This window comes from Numida meleagris, chromosome 26, assembly GCF_002078875.1.
Source record: "Numida meleagris isolate 19003 breed g44 Domestic line chromosome 26, NumMel1.0, whole genome shotgun sequence".
NCBI classification, from domain to species: Eukaryota; Metazoa; Chordata; class Aves; order Galliformes; family Numididae; genus Numida; species Numida meleagris.
Window position 1 is genome coordinate 266,207 of NC_034434.1, and position 15,751 is coordinate 281,957.

At 57.7% G+C, this 15,751-nt stretch overlaps 4 protein-coding genes across 6 annotated transcripts in view; 2 read left to right on the plus strand and 2 right to left on the minus strand.

The window, feature by feature from the left end:
- On the plus strand, window positions 58-3,196 carry CCDC103 (coiled-coil domain containing 103). Of its 3 annotated transcripts, none has more exons than XM_021377999.1 (3): window positions 58-577; window positions 779-911; window positions 2,698-3,196. In XM_021377999.1, the coding sequence occupies exons 2-3, from the start codon at window positions 828-830 to the stop codon at window positions 3,154-3,156; spliced, it is 543 nt and encodes a 180-aa protein (XP_021233674.1). In that variant the 5' UTR covers window positions 58-577; window positions 779-827; the 3' UTR covers window positions 3,157-3,196. The 3 variants fall into 3 exon arrangements, with proteins under 3 accessions (XP_021233674.1, XP_021233675.1, XP_021233673.1); XM_021378000.1 differs by having other exon boundaries at window positions 58-562; XM_021377998.1 differs by having other exon boundaries at window positions 58-911.
- Window positions 3,328-6,461, plus strand: LOC110388573 (Ig-like V-type domain-containing protein FAM187A). The gene has a single exon (XM_021377995.1). It carries the CDS (start codon window positions 4,318-4,320, stop codon window positions 5,677-5,679), a length of 1,362 nt encoding a protein of 453 aa, XP_021233670.1. The 5' UTR covers window positions 3,328-4,317; the 3' UTR covers window positions 5,680-6,461.
- On the minus strand, window positions 6,573-10,938 carry GFAP (glial fibrillary acidic protein). Its single transcript, XM_021377997.1, has 9 exons — window positions 10,489-10,938; window positions 9,806-9,866; window positions 9,567-9,662; window positions 9,337-9,498; window positions 9,085-9,210; window positions 8,759-8,979; window positions 8,574-8,617; window positions 7,829-7,914; window positions 6,573-7,700 (listed from the first exon to the last, which is right to left on the minus strand). Exons 1-9 carry the CDS (start codon window positions 10,917-10,919, stop codon window positions 7,659-7,661), a joined length of 1,269 nt encoding a protein of 422 aa, XP_021233672.1. The 5' UTR covers window positions 10,920-10,938; the 3' UTR covers window positions 6,573-7,658.
- The window catches only part of KIF18B (kinesin family member 18B), a 7,818-nt gene continuing 4,303 nt past the window's right edge, over window positions 12,237-15,751 (minus strand). Inside the window, exons 7-15 of the mRNA XM_021377994.1 lie at window positions 15,375-15,449; window positions 15,136-15,224; window positions 14,869-14,983; window positions 14,561-14,673; window positions 14,237-14,430; window positions 13,344-13,851; window positions 13,143-13,238; window positions 12,947-13,032; window positions 12,237-12,684 (exon numbers count right to left, since the gene is read on the minus strand). Coding sequence (XP_021233669.1) covers window positions 12,572-12,684; window positions 12,947-13,032; window positions 13,143-13,238; window positions 13,344-13,851; window positions 14,237-14,430; window positions 14,561-14,673; window positions 14,869-14,983; window positions 15,136-15,224; window positions 15,375-15,449 — 1,389 coding nt within the window. The 3' untranslated portion in view covers window positions 12,237-12,571. The remainder of the gene's footprint in view (window positions 12,685-12,946; window positions 13,033-13,142; window positions 13,239-13,343; window positions 13,852-14,236; window positions 14,431-14,560; window positions 14,674-14,868; window positions 14,984-15,135; window positions 15,225-15,374; window positions 15,450-15,751) is intronic.

Below are 15,751 nucleotides of genomic sequence, written 5' to 3' on the forward strand. Positions count from 1 at the left end.
CTGGAACAGGTTGCCCAAGGAGGTTGTGGATGCCCCGTCCCTGGAGGCATTCAAGGCCAGGCTGGACGTGGCTCTGGGCAGCCTGGTCTGGTGGTTGGCAACCCTGCCCACAGCAGGGAGGTTGACACTGGATGATCTTTGAGGTCCTTTTCAACCCAGGCCATTCTATGATTCTATGAATGTGGTCATGCTGCCAGACCTGCGTAAAGGAAAAACTTTAAAATGGCATTTATGGCATTGCTTTCTCCCCTGTCCCTGTAGGACTCCCTGCTGCAGTTCCGTGGTTAGAATATGATCAAAAAATCACATTCCTGCTCAGTACATAAAATCTGCAGTGCAGTGCGGTATCAGCAGCTAGGAGTCACCCGCAGGAGACCAGAACAGCTTCTCTCCGTGGGTGCAGTTTCTCTGCTCGCGAGGGCCAGCAGAGCCCTGAACCCCTTCGAAGATCTCGTTACTGGGAGGACTAACGAACGACAGGCACAGACGTTCATCCCACGGGATGAGAAGAGTGACATGAGCTGCTGAGTCCGGGCTGCTGCAATTAGTCACAGACGTCAGTGTAATAGGACACTGAGTAAGAACGCCTGTAAGAATGGAGGACTTCTCCTGCGGAAGTCCCAAAGCTACAAAACCTTCAGTGTATCGCAGGAAAAACGCAGGAGAAAGAGGAGTCCTGCCAGTCCTTGGGCCCTGGCTGCGGCAGGAGCTGCTGGGTGGAAATGCCAACTCCGTCACCCGTGTATTTCACCTTGTATCCTCTTCCTCTTCCCTGCAGGGACATTGTGCTGGCGTCACACCTGAGGCCTCTAGAGAAGAAGGACAAGATGGGGAACAAGAGAAATGTGCTGTGGAACCCCTGTGTGGGCCACACGAAGGGCCAGCAAGCCAGCGAGCTGGAGATGCCCCAGGTGAGGGAGATGCCCCAGGTGAGGGAGATGCCCCAGGTGAGGGAGATGCTTTCTGGAGCTTTACTTGTCCCCTAAATATTACTGCAGAATAATTTGGGTATTATTTTAAAGCACAAGAGTTACTCAGGATTATTTCTACAAGCCCTCAGAATCCCCAGTTCTGAGCTGCAGGGTTCAATCTCAGCCCCTACTTTGTGGCTGCATCAAGAATCAACGAGCAGATGACCAAAGTCTCCACGCCCTGCGTCTGACAGCGGCCAGAAGCAGATTCCTGGGGAAGAGTGCCCTCCGTTGACCGCGCTCCTCCAGCTGGCTGCAGTTTGGGGACCGAGAGCCAGGCTGTGCATCTGGATCGTCGTGTTTAATGGCCGCAGATAACAACGTCTTCAGTGAGCGGAGCCAATTCTTCTTCACCCCGCAGTTTAATTATGCATGATATGGAAAAGAGTCATTTTGTTTCCAACCTGCTGCCCGATGAGTTCATTGGATCGTCCTTAGTTCTGCAATTGGGAGACGGTGAAAAAACATTTTCTACCCAGGCTACTTGTGATGGGACTGACATCTGTCCTGCTCCCATCTGTGGGCTTTTTCCAAGTCCTGGTCAGCTGAACGTCTTCTGGAATGGAAGGCACTCTGTGCTTCCAGCTGCCCTGCTTTCCCTTCCCTCTCCGGTGCTGGGTTATCTTGATGCAGGCAGCATTCGAGGCTCAGGCACCCACTGGATTTGCAGAGATAAAAACCAATCACTTTACTCTCAACTGTTTTCCTGTTAGCCCCCAGTGCTGGCTTTGCCGTTTTGGTGTTTCCAGCAGAACGCCCGTGGTGTCTCCCAGCACCCAGTGGCACGATGGGGTGGGACTCTGCTGCGTGGTGGAGGCTGTGGCTGTTCCCTAGCTGGAGATGTTCCGCATGAAATTTTTGACTGTGAATTTCATTTGCCTGTTTATGATGAGATCCTTTTTGCAGCTCTCCTAAGGAAGCTTTGTCTTTTCTTGGACTGAGCAGTGATCTCCCCAGAGCAAATGCTGTTCCTAATCCCATTAGTGCTCGGGCTCTGATCTCCAGGGCTTCTCCATTTCATGTTTAGACGCTGCCTGATGCTGCTGCGCCCTGTTCTCAGGATCTGTATAAAAGCCCAGACATTTTAATCCTCCTTCAGTCAGCAGTATGAGTTCAGCAGTTCAATTACATATCATATAAACAGGATTTCTTTTTATCTGGAGATGCCACATTGAGCTGGGTATCTCTTTTAGTCCAAGCACCCTACTGCGAGGGTGGATGTTACAATGCGTTACGAGAGAGTACGTTAGGGCGTTTATATAGGGTTAGGGTATGTTAGGGTATATAGATAGGATAGATAAATCAATGGATTTTCTGGGTTTTCAGCCCTTTATCTTTTATCTCCTCACCTGTTTGGTTTACTTGAGAGGGACCCAGATTTCTGTGGGATTATCACAGTTTCCAGGAGATCGCTTTCAGTGGATGGCGGATCCGGAGTGGGCAGCATGTTTGGTTCTGTTAGGGATTGGGTTCCTGTGTTCATGTGCACTGTGTTTCATCTCTCACCCACTCTTCGTTTATTTTCCTCTGAAGTCCTCTGGTTTCTCCTGGGCTCGATGAACCTGATATCCCTTCATCTCTTTGCATGTGTTGCTGCCTCACAAGCTTTGTGCAGCTCCTTGTACGAAAAGCATCTGTCAGACATCCACAGACTGATAAGGGGGGGAATAAAAACCTTCGTGTGGGAACAAAACAAAACGAACTTGACAATTATTTTCTCTTTCAGGAGCTGGATCAACTGCCCAGAACCTCTGCCGAATTTTACAGAGATTGGCGCAGATGCTTAAAAAGCGGAAAAGAGAAATACCAGCTTTTGCTTAAACTGGAGGGGAAGGCCTTGGGCAGAATCTTTCAGGCTGAGTTGGGTTTTGGCCTCCTGGGGGAGTTCCTTACCGTGCTGGCAGAGAACGTCTGCCATGAAGACAGGGACGCCGTCCTTCAGATCTTACAGAGCCTTTCCGGCACCAAACGCTTTGGGTTAAACCTGGATCTTCTGAGCACATCAGAGAAGGAGAGCACCAAGGATCTGTTCAGGAAGCTGCAGGGCATGAGCGGGGGTTATTGGACCCCTGGCCATCCCAGTGGCAAAGCAGAGGGGGAAGCCCACCTCACAGACACCAGCTTGCAGAAGGAAGCTGAGGAAAGCAGAGTGATGGAGCTGATGAGATGTTACCAGACCAGCTGAAGGAGCAGCAGTGGTTCTGCCAAATAAAGGTTGCAACAGACATTGTGTTCCTCGTGTTCTCTGGGTCGGTGCCCTCACATGACAGCTCTGTGAGAATCTCTTGGGTGAGGAGAATAAAAGAGAGAAAGAAAATTTAGGCTGGCGCGTATGGAGGAGAGACCAAAACCCAAGCAGCCCCTTCCCTTTGTCATCTCTGTCCATTGTCACCCCGGATTTAAGAAATGTAATCCAGGACATTTCACGCTTAACCATACAGCCAGGGCTGGTTTGGGTGGGAATGCTGTGTGAGGTGGTAATTCTGGGACTGACCCAACCAGCTGTGTTAAGCAGGGCTTGGTGTAAACTCAGGGATCCCTTCACCCCATAGTTTTGGACCATGGTTTGCCCAAATTCTACATAAATTGAAATTTAGAAGGAACCGTCGGGCAGCACTGTAGCAGAGGGACTCTCCAGTGCTGTGTATTATCGTGTCTGGATTATTAGCCGTTCTGTTTAGGCTGCAGACTTCAGAAGGACTCTCATATGGTACAGCTCAGCACCTGCCCACCACACTCTCCTGCAGGTCTGGTGTGGGAAGATCTCCCAAGCGTGCTGAAGAGCACAGTGTGTACTACGCTGCTCAGATTCCCTTTAATTCAGCTCAGAAACAACCGCCAAGTCTGTTTTGTTCAAAAACCCAGCTAGGGGAGCAAAAGGCAGAGTCAGCCCTGCCTGGCTGTAACTCACCCTCTTCCATGTTCTCTGTAGAAACTCCAGGCTCCTAATTTCAGGCTTCTCTTGGCACTTGAGCGTAGGGTTTTGTGGCATGTATCTTGGGGATGCGTTGTGTCCCTGCCATCTGTTGTAGGTGCCATTCTTGTTGTCTTTGCGTAACGCTTGCCAGCCTGAAGGCTAACGGAAAGCGAAGGGGTAATGTCTTAAGCAAAACGGGAAGATCCTGGGGGCTCCCAAAATCAGGACGAGGGATACCGATACAAAAGGGAGGATACGGAACTCTATCTTGCGTGAAACCTCTGGTCCTGGGCTACAGATCAAGCTGCCAACAGGGAGGTTCTCCATGATCGTTGTCTACAGAAGAGTTGGTGCAATCCTTAAGGTTTTCTTCTTTCAAGAAAACAACAGTGATTCCCTTGTCGCCCCCCCCAATTTTCCCCCATAGCCATGCTACAGGATGGAGCTCTCTGCTGGTTGCCTGATGGCACAGCACGTTCTAGAACACCTGGAAAGGTTCTAACTGCAATTGGAAGGGTTCTAGAGCCGGTGTCCCAGACACCCAGGATGGAGACGGGGCTGTTGGGAGCCGTCCTTCTCCTCTGCATGGCAGATGTTCTCCACTCTTTTGCGATTGAGGAGAAAGAAGATATATTCAAGCGCATGGTGTGTCCTGCTTTCCTGATGTTTGACAATGCTGCCTACTTGGCCGACATGACCTTCGAGCTCCCCTGCAACTGCAAGCCCGAGGAGGTCTCCAACGTCGTCTGGTATTTCCAGAAGAACATGGGAGGCCATGAAACCACCGTCCTGACAGATTTTTCTGGCAACATGGTGATTGACTCGGGCCACATCCACGTGGGCAGCAATGTACTGAAGCGTTTCACCATCCGGATGTTCAGCCTCATTGTTTTCCGTGCCCAGGTGTCGGACTCGGGCCACTACCTGTGCGGCACAAAGAAAGGGGATTTCTTTTACGGCTACGACGTGGACGTGCAGCCCACCAAGCACATCACGGTGGCATTCTTGGACATAGGACAGCACGTCCAGGATGATTACACAGCGAAGGCCTTCAGCGTCTTCACCACCTTCTGGGACTGGACCAAATGCGACCGCTGCGGGGTGCGAGGCGAGCAGCGGCGGATTGGGCTCTGCTACATGCAGAGCGCTCGGCTGCACCCGCGCTACCGCACCGTGCTGGCCAACGTCACCTCCTGCGGCTCCAGGGCCGTTCCAGCACAGCTCCAGCGCTCTGGCCGCCGCTGGAAGCCCGAGGTGGCGGTCCGGAGCTGCATGGTCCCGTGTGCGCAGGAGGACAACCCACAGGAAGGCGTGCAGGCCATCTCCAACGTCATCCACAAGCTGGGCCAGAAGCCCTGGCTGCCCCGCGTCCCCACGCAGTTCCACAAGCATCCCCTCGGGAGAGATCTGGTCATCGCCTGCCCCGAGGCCCGACCCGAGCACGCTGTGGCGTGGGACAAGGACTCTGTGCGGCTCTACCGCTCCCGCTACCTCGTGGGTGTCAACAAGACCATGCGCGTCTTCATCGACCACGGAAACCACCTGCACATCCGGCGGCTCCGCTTCAGCGACAGAGGCACCTACTTCTGCTGGAGGGAAGGCAAGCTGGTGGCCGGGCTGAGGCTCAGGGTGGACTACCAGGCCCAGCGCCGCCGCTCGCTCGATGACCCCGAGACGATCTACACCATCAAGGCCATCAGCGTGAGCTACGTCCTCGTTGGGGTCATCTTCATCACCGTCCACGTGTGCCGCTGCTGCTGGCGGGTGCTGGGGTGCCCTGCGAGGACGTAGCGTCAGCCCTTACACCTTGCACCGTTCTCTTCTGGGAGATTTATGAAGTTTTGGCCGCTAGAAACGCTGCCAGTGCCCTCTTATCCTCCTCTTGGGGTTGTGCAGTGGAAAGTCCCATTGCAGTGTAGTGGGGATTTCCCACCATCAAGTCCCGTCCTGGCCACACTGAAAGCTCATGGGGAGGTTTTAAGCTCACTGTAATCCTTTTTGAATGAATAGCTGGAGTCGTCGCAGCATTTTCTGGCTAAGCACTACGGAGTTCTTATGCCACGTCAGTGATTTATTAGGGCTGATTTTCTAAGAGGCCCCTGTAATCCTCCAGACTGTTCTATTAATTCTTTTCTAATTTTCTTACCTTTTAAAAAGTGCCAATCACATCCCCAGCGCCAACTGTGTTCCCCAAGGCCAACCGCATCCCAAAGCTACCCAGCAAGGCAGTGCCACCAAGGCCGAGCTCAGTGACAAGGACCCTCCTATTCCCGGTGCCAGCTGTGTCCCCAAGAGCACCAACATTTCAAAACACTCAGTGTTCGTGTGAGATCCTCAGCTGGAGCAATCTCATCTTTAAGAAGTTGAGTTTAAACATTCATATTTTTCTTCTGCACCAGAGGGTGGCGGGCCAGAGCTCAAGGAGCATTGGGACACTGCTCTCAGACATGAGGTTTGGGTATGGGTTTGGGTGGTGCTGTGGATAGCTGGGAGTTGGGCTCTGATCCATGTGCCTTCCAGCTGGGGATATTCTGTGATTCTGCCATGACAGAATGTGTCAGCCATGCCCTGGGCCTCAGGGCTGAGCCTCTGTCCCGCAGTGAGGAACCTTTGGGCACCCAACTGATCCCAAAAACGCACCACGCCGCAGCTTGTCCTGCAGGTTGCAGTCACAACCACCGACATAGCGCTTGTGTTAGGCTTTATTTCACATCTCACGCTGCCGCGATGTTAGGGCATTAATCCAGTAGCAATGATGGCTGCGAAGCTCCATCCAGCTCATGGGGGACAAACTGACACCCCGCACTGACACCCCATAACACGTCCTGCCCTGGGAATGGCCCTTGGGGAATTAGGAGCTGTGAAGCACGCTCAGCGCTGAGTGGGGGGACACGGAGACAAGTGGGGAGAGGAGGTGGTACCCGAGTGGCACCCTATGGGCTCACCCTATGGGGTAAGGGGAGTGCTGCTGCATGGGGGCTGCTGTGTTAGGTGGCAGCAGGGCAGGTTTAGCTCATGGTCAGTGGCTAAAACAAAGTGGGGGTGGGGTCTGCGGGAGCCCCAGGTGGGTGGCATGCACTGGGAGAGCTCACAGGAAACAGAGTCACATGGTGCCAATGGACAGCAGATCACTTCCAACCCCTCTGGAACGCCCATGCACAGCTGGGCTCGGGCCATGAGCCCCCCCGGATTGTCTCCTCACATCTGGCAGGGGAGGCACCTTGGTGATGAGCACCCCATTGGAGTAAGGACAGCCCCATGGCTCTGTGCCCTGGAAAAGCCAATGAGGACACCCACCGTGCTGTGCCCATTGCTGCTCCAGCCCCACAACCGCCCCACATCCCCAGGCACCCTGCACAGACCCCACTCCATCACCCTTTCTCCCCATCCCACCATCAACCTGCCTCCACGTCTGCTCTATCCTCCTCTTCCTCCTGCCTGCACCTCTTGGCTCAGCTCAACTGCTGCTCCGCAACAGGAAAATGTCCCTGACCATGCAGTACCGTGTTCCCTCCAGCCCTGCCAGGGATGCCCAGGACATGGTGGGGACATTCATGGTGGCCTCCTGGGCCAGCAAGGTGGGATGCAGGAAGCAGTGCCTCCATATCTCAGCCCTGGCCAGACCAACACAGGGGTCCCTGGGGCATGGGGTGATGGGAGAGGTGAGGGTGGGCTTCTCCCGTGGCTCCAGCCCGGCCGCAGGGCTCCCTCGCAGCATCGGATGGGATCTACGGAGCTACAGCTACAAGCGCGGCTGTGGCTCATCCGCCCTACGCCACCTCCTTGTGCTCCTGCTTGGACTCCTTGATCACCTGGAGGCAGAGGGAGAGGGACCATCACCCCACTCAGGTCGGAACACATCTGGGGACAGGGCACATGACAAGTGTCCCCCCTTGGGGATGGAGAAGGGGCACGGGAGGCACAGATGAAGATTTCCCACCTCTCCATCCCTTGTCTCCACCGTTTTGACCACGATGCTCCTCTTCAAATGAGCTTCTGACACAGATTTAGTGTCCAGGCTGGTCTCTGGGGGACATGAATGGGACAGGGTGGTGACCCAGTGCTCCGAGTATGGCCCCTCCACCCATACACCTTGGAAGGGTCTAGAAGGAACAAGTTGGGCTGAAAAATCCTGATCTGCAGGAGTGAACAGGATTGGCCTCAGGAACAAGGTTGGCACTGGGTTGTGGTTGACCTTGGGAATGAAGGTGGCACTAGGGACACGGTTGGCACTGAGGATATGATTGGTTTCATGGGTGGCGTTGGCCTTAGTGATGTGGGTAGCTTTGAGATGTGGTGGCCTTAGGGACTGGGTCAGCCTCAGGGGAATGGTGGGCACGGGTTGTGGTTGACACTGGGGATGAGGGTAGCACTGGGGACACAGCTGGTGTTGCGTACACAACTGGCACTGGGAATACAATTGGCCTTGTCAGTGGGGATGGTCTTGGTGACATAGTTGGCCTCAGCAACAGGGTTGACCCTGGGGGAACGGTTAGCGCTGGGGATGTGGCCTCGGGGACGTGGTTGGCCTTAGGGATGCGACCATGGCATGTTCATCCCCTCCATCCTGGTACACTCTGGGGGTCCTTTTAGGCACAGTGACCTGGCAGCTGGTTGATGCCTTGACCTCGTAGTCCCCACCCACACCCATCCTACCCCCATCCCATGCACAGCTGCAGCCTCACCTCGGATCTGCAGGTTGGAGAAGCTCTGCACGGGGACGGTGATCCTGCAGGAGCAACAGGAATGTCGGGGAGAGCATCGGGTCCCCACCGCCCCACAGCTGAGGCAGGAGTTCTGCAGGGTGCTCCCCAAACCCAGCAGGACCAGAAGGAGCCGGGGACGGTTGGGGGCAGAGAGGGGCCGTCACCTGCTCTCCTCGCCCTCCAGCAGCTTGCGGTACGTGGCGATCTCGATGTCGAGGGCCAGCTTGATGTTGAGCAGGTCCTGGTATTCCTGCAGGTGCCGCGCCATCTCCTCCTTCAGGCTGCGGATGTCCTCCTCCAGCCGCCCCACCGTGTCCTGGTAGGCCGATGTCTCCAGCGCGTAGCGCTCCTCCAGCTCCCGCAGCTGCCTCTCCAGGGACTCGTTCTGGTGACCACCAGAGGACGTGATGTCCTCGATGCCTTCCATGGGCACCCATGGTGCCACAGCCCAAGGACGCGTCCCACCTCACACCCCATGGCTGGCACCTACCGAGCCCCGCAGAGCCTCCAGGTCGCAGGTGAGGGCCTGGAGCTGCCGCCGGTATTCGTTGGCCTCATTCTTGGCTGCACGTAGGGCCTCTGCGTGCCGGGCGGCCGCATCCGTCAGGTCTGCAAACTGGAACGGATGCACCATGGAGTCAGCTCTCCCGTAGTGCCACCCCATAGAGCCACCCAGCCATGGGAGAAGCCAACCCAACCCAGCCCATGGAGATGATACACAGGGACAGGGTGCCGCCTGCACCTTGGACTTGTACCACTCCTCGGTCTCCTGCATGTTGCTGGCGGCCATGGCCTCGTACTGTGTGCGGATATCGCGCAGTGCAGCCGTCAGGTCTGGCTTGCTGGCGTCCACCTCCACGTGCACCCGGTGCTGGGCCAGCTGCTCCTGCAGCTCTCGCAACTCCTGCAGGGAACGGGGGTCAGCGTGGCCATGGGATCCACCCCTGGAGCCCGGCACCACAGCGACGTTACCTCCTCATGCACCTTCTGGAGAAAGGCCACCTCATCCTGCAGGGACCCCACGCGACGCTCCAGGTCGAGGCGAGCAAGGGCAGCAGCATCAACATCCTGCCACCGTGTGACATGGAGGGATTGTCCCCAGGGTGGGTGTGGGGGTCTGTGACCCCATCCCATATCACCCCATCCCATCCCTGCTGTAGAAGGATGAGAGGGGAGCTGCCCCCACTTCCCATCTCATTCCCTGCCCTCACCTGCCTGTACGCAGCCAGGGTGCTCTCAGCCTCCAGGCGCAGGGTGACCTCCTGCTGCAGCCTTCAACGGGGCAGTGACACGTTGTTACTCATTAGGTGCTGTTACTCATTAGGTTCAGTTGCTCATTGCTCATGGTGGCCACTCAGCCCCATGGATGGATCCCCCCCCCAGAACAGCCCCACTGGACTTGTACCATCCCAGCAGCCACTTCCTAGTCCTGGTGGCCACCTTGGCCCCCATCACTACCCTGGTCCTCATCCTGGTCCTGGTGGCCACCTTATGCTACTGGGCACCCTTGTCCCTGGGACCACTACGGTCATGGTGGCCACACTGGTCCCCATCACCATCCTGGTCCTCATCCCAGCTGCAGTGGCCGCTCTGGTCCCCAGTAGCACCACAATCCCCATTATCACCCTGGTCCCCATCATCAGCCTTGGTCCTAGTGGCCACCTCAGTCCCCAGCATCACCTTCCATTGCCACTCTGACCCCGGTGCCCACCTCACTGCCCATCACCACCCTGGTGCCCATTATCAACCTCATCATGGTGGCTGCTTTGGTCCCCACCACCACGTCTCCTCATCGCCACTCTGGTCCCCATCCTGGTCCTGGCGGCCACCTCGGTCCCCACCACCCCCTCAAATCCCACCACCCTTGGAGCCCCGTTGCAGGACCCCCCCGTACTTTTCCCGCAGACTCCCCAGCTCCTCGGCCAGGCCGTCCCTCTGCACTTCCGCGCGCGCCTTGGCGGTGCCCAGCAGCTCGACGCGGCGCCGCAGCTCCCGCAGCTCCTCCTGGTAAACGTCGGCCAGGCGGGACGGCTCCTGCTCCCGCGCCCGGTTCAGCTCCAGCACCAGCACCTTATTGCGCTGCTCCAGCAGCCGCACCTTCTCGATGTAGCTGGCGAAGCGGTCGTTCAGCTCCATCATCTCCACCTTCTCGTTGGTGCGCGTCTCCCGGAACTCCGAGTTGAGCACGTTGGCCAACGAGAAATCCATCCTGCCCGGCGTGCGGGGCACGGGGTGAGTGCTGCGGGAGCGGGGCCGCTCCATGGGGCTCCGTGTAGGCCCGGGGGGGCCGAAGCGGCGGCCGTAGGATACCCGGCGGCTCTCCATGGCGAAGGTGGGCGCGATGCGCGCCGTGTCGGGGTTTTATGGCCACGGTGTTGGCTGGCGGCCATGGAGCACAAAGCCCGGCTTTGTGGCACCCAGAGGGGGTGGCTGAGCGCTGGCAGTCCGCCCCGTGTGCTGGCAGCGCCCATAGAGCGTGGGGTAAAACCCGGGGCAGAGCAGGGACACGGTGCCCGTGGGGCAGCGCGAGCGCGGTGATGTCTGGGCGCTGCGGGTCCAGGGTGCGATGCCGTGGGGCACCATAAGGTGCTCCCCAGGAGGCCTGGCAGCACAGGGATGCTGCTAATTAAGGCCAGCTTTAATTAGGCAGCCAAAGCATCCCGAGCCCGTTCCAGCCCAGTGGTGCCAGGGCTGCCTGAAAGGGCTCAGTGTACCCAGCACAGCTTTGTGCGGTGCCGGGAAATGGGCAGGGGGTGAGGGTGGGGGCAACGGGCACAGGGCCACAGCTGGCCCTGATGGGTACAGGCAGGGGGACATCGCGGGGATGTGCCGGGATCAGCGCAGTGGGGCTGCGGGTGGGGGACACCGTGGGGATGGGGCAGAGCCCAGAGGTGGCAGCTAGGTGGCAGCCGACAGCTGGGAAAACTCAACTGGGACGGGGACAAGGCCGTGTCCCAGTGGGCACCAGCCCAGAGCAATGGGGGACGATGACACTGGGGGGCCCCTAATGCCCCCCCCCCCCCCCATGCCCAGTCCTTGCGTCGGGCATCCTGTCCCAGCCCCCTCAGCCCTAGGTTTGGTTCTACAGCCACAAAACCATACCCCATGTGTGCTGAAAGCCCAAGTGGGGCAGGGACAGCTCTGCTGCTGAGCTCAGCTCCAGCCCTTTGGGATCCCCCTCCCTTCCCCAAATCCACGTGGACGGGGAGGGATGGGCAGGGGGTGCCCCCGCTGTGGTCCCCCAGGATTTATTTTCTCCCCGCTCCCACACAGTGGGATCAAAGCAGAGAGCTGTCACTGTGGGGACACGAAGCCAGGTTCCCCCCCCCTTCTTAATGAGGCAAACGAACGCGGAAGCTTTAATTAGAAGCTTCCAGCCTGAGAGAAGACAGAGGGGAGAGCAAAGTAGGGCAGAGAGCGGTGACCCCAGTCCCTAGAGGGAGTGGTGCATGGGACAAGGGGGCTGGAACATAGTGGGGGCGGTGGGGTGGAGGCAGCCATGGGGCCTTTGGGACCTCGGTGCAAAGCTGTCACCTCCACTGGTGGCCCCAAGGAGCCCCCAGGGACCCCACAGCAGAGGGAGAAAGGCTCTGAAGCCCCGAAGGGAAAACAGGAACCCACCCCTGGGAGTCCAGCACCACTCCCAGGCTGAGAGGGGGAGAGAAGCAGCCCCACATCTCCCCTCATCCTTTTGGGTTTAAGCTGTAAGATTTATTAAAAGCGCGTGGTATTGCTCAGCGTCGCCCATCTGTCAACGCTCGACACCCTGAGAGGGGCTGAGAGGGAACAGCAGCGATCCATCTGCTACAAAATACATGGGGCTGTGCAGAGGGAAGGGGCAGGAGGGAGTGGGGACACAGGCTAGGGGACAGTGGGGCCATGTTTGGGGTAGTGGCCCTTCTACCTCCCTGGGTGTGAGGAAGAGGCATGGCAGCTGCATTTGGGGCCATGCTGAGGGGTCCTGGATGTGAGGGACATCAGCACAGCAGCTTCATGGCTTGTAGGGTGGGGGCTGTGGGGGCACCGTCACGGGATGCCGGCTCTCTGGGGCCACTCCGACCCTTCCAGGTGAGCCCAGGGGGCGGATGCTCTGAGATAGAAACAGGAGAGAAAGGGATGAAGGTGATGAAAAGGCAAAGCCTACAAACCCACTGCCAGCCCCATCATTACAGCCACCTCCAGACCTCCACCGCCCTTTCCCAAGGATTTGTCTGCAGGGAGAAAGCAGCAAACCCCAAAAGCATCTCCCCCCAGCCCCAGACGTACCAACACACCAACACCAGCTATTTTGCCCCCGCTCTGAACCGCATCAGGGACAGGGCATCATGCAGTGCTATGCCTGTAGGACGCACCTGGGATACTTTGGGGCTGCACAGACCTCCGGCTGCTGCTCGATGCAATGCGGCTCTGGATCCCACCCAGTGAACGGGAAGCGGTGCTGTGAAGGAAAAGGGGACACGTGGGGATGGCCATATTAAAGCCCAGGCTGTCAGCAGGCAAAAAGGGGGTCCCAGCCCCACAGGGGATCACCCATGGCTGCCGTCTCACCTCACTGCTCGCCTCCGCTTCTGCACAGACCCTCTGGAGACCGAGGATGGCTTTGGGATGGAGGAACCTTTCATGGGGAACACGGGGATGGAGGCTCTGCAGGGAGGGAGAAGAGTCAGAGGGTACGGCCATGGGAGCAAAGGGAAAAGGAGGAGCAGGTTCCTTGGGATGTTCCTTGTACCCGAGTGGTACAGCACTGACCTGGGCACAAAGGGGCCCTCCTGCTTCTTCAGGGTGCACGGGGCGTTCTCCCAGTTGGGGAACCGGGGCAGGCTGAGGGCTCCCAGCTTGGCGACGTCCTCGGAGAGGCTGTAAGTCGCGTTGAGGTCGCACACGGTCGGGGTGCAGCAGTTCTGGGCTGCCGATGTCATCAGGGGCACACGCCTTTTGGTGACGGTCAGAGGGCAGATTTTGGGGGTGCAGCACGGCAACAGCTGGGGGGATTTGGGTTCTTTAAGGCACGGGGTGTGTGGGCTCTGCGGTGCCTCCCCTTCTCCCCCCGAGCTCAGTGGGGAGGATTTCCGCTGGCGCTTCGCCCGCGTGTTGAGGCTGTGAGGTGTTTCCAATCTGGAAGTGCTGCTCATCTCAGATCTCCTCCTCTTCTTCACCGCCGGTTTGGGGCTGGAGAGCGGAGCGAGCTGCTGCAGGCGGCGTAGAGCAGCCCTCGTCATGGGGACGCTGGGCTCCGTGCTGAGCGTTGGTGCTGATGCTGAAGGAGAAGCAACACACACAGTCAGCACCGTCTGCAGCATTCCCATACATCCCCAGCCCCCAGCATCGCCCCCAAAAGCTGTCATTTCCCAGCAGGTATCACCAAACCACGCTCACATCGAACCCAGAGGGACAGAGCCACTGCAAATCCCCAAACCCTAAAAGGCACCAGAGTGATTCCAAGGGAAATGCCCTATGGCAGAGCTCAGTCTGTCCCTGGAAAACAGGATGGCCCTGGAAAATAGGGAGTGCAGAGCCCTCAGCCTCAGTGCTGGGATCATGCTGTGGCATTGGGGGTGCAGAGGGAGAGCTACAGACTGGGAAATGTACCAACCATTAAACAAGACCAGAAAAGATTGGGATCAGAGCCGCTGGTTGCTCACCATTGCAGCCCCGCTGTGTCTTCAGGGCTGGGGGGGCCCCACTGGTGTCTGTGGGTTGCGGGCTCACAGCTGCCTCCTGCTGCACCAGGAGCTGCAGCTCCTCAAATTCAGAGACCATGTCAGGAGTGAGGAGGTCAGCAGCTTTCAGGAGGGCGTATTGCTTTCGAGCAACGCTCAGGATGGCAGCTACGAGCCTAGGACAGAGAGGGGGACAATGTCAGATAAATGGGTCTGGGCCAGGGCAGCCCCTCTGCTTCCAAAGCTGGCTCACAGGTGAGCTTGGGCCACCTGAACCAAGAGGGGGCACGCAGAGGAAGGACTCACGTGTCTGTGTGGCTGCGGGACAAACGTGGAAGGTGGCTTGGTTCCTCCATCCCCGGCTGGAGATCTGCCTGCTGGGTTGGGCTGGGGCTGCTGGGGGGCATTTCAGCAGGAACCTGGAACAATATTCCAAAGCGATCACTTATCTAAACCAAACGGGAGCCGAGTCTCATCCTCCAAAATACTTTACCTAAAAAAGTTAAGGGGTTTTGCTAGCAATAAGGAGCTCATGCTAAGCTAGCACCCCAGGACTGAGCTCCTCCCTCTGTGCCATGTGGGCATTTGACCCCCAGCTCCCCCACTCCTCTCACCTCCTCCTCTCCTCTCAGCTGAGCATCCTGCCCAGCTCCCAGCTCCTGCTGCTCCCCACCACTCTCACTGTGAGCACTCAGGGCTGAGCAGCACTTTGGGACATCTTCTTGCAACCTACAGAAATGAGAGGAGAAAAATCCATTGGGAAAACTGTCATGTTTGGGTTTTGAGATGGATAATAGGACAACATTTGGGATTCCCAGCCCAGCTTCCCTCAGGGCTCACCCCAGCTCTGCCTCTCCTCCCCACCAGCCCCACAACCTCACCTGGGGGACGGCAGTGGTGCTGGTGCCTGCTTTCCTGCATCCTGGGCAGCATCCTCGTAGGCACGGAGCTTTGCCCGCAGATCTGCCACCTGCAGAGAAGGATCACCTCTACCACAGCTGGTTTGGCAGCCCTATGGAGCTCAGAGCTCTTCCAGCAGGCAGCACTGTCACACAGCTCAAGGAGGAGCTCAGAGGTGCACATACAAAGCAAAGCACAGCTAAAAGACAGAGCACCTCACCTCTGTTTTCAGCTGCTGGCAGATCGTGGCATATTTACTGATGTGGCAGTCGAGGCTGAGCACGTTGCTCTTCAGCTGCAGAGACAGGGACAGGGGGCAAGAGGTCAAAAGAGCACTGAGGCTAAGCACAGATCCCTCCTCAGTCCTGGAGCAGAGCCCACAGATGGCATGAGCCACACTCGGGGACCTGCTATCCCTGCCACCAGCCCTGCTGGGATGAGGGGCTTTGGCATAAAACCGTGCACTCAGTGTTCTCCATTTGGCCAGAAGGACTGGATAACACAGCCCAGCAGGCAGCCCAGCAGGCAGCCCAGCAGGCAGCCCAGCAGGCAGCCCAGCAGGCAGCCCAGCAGGCAGCCCAGCAGGCAGCCCAGCAG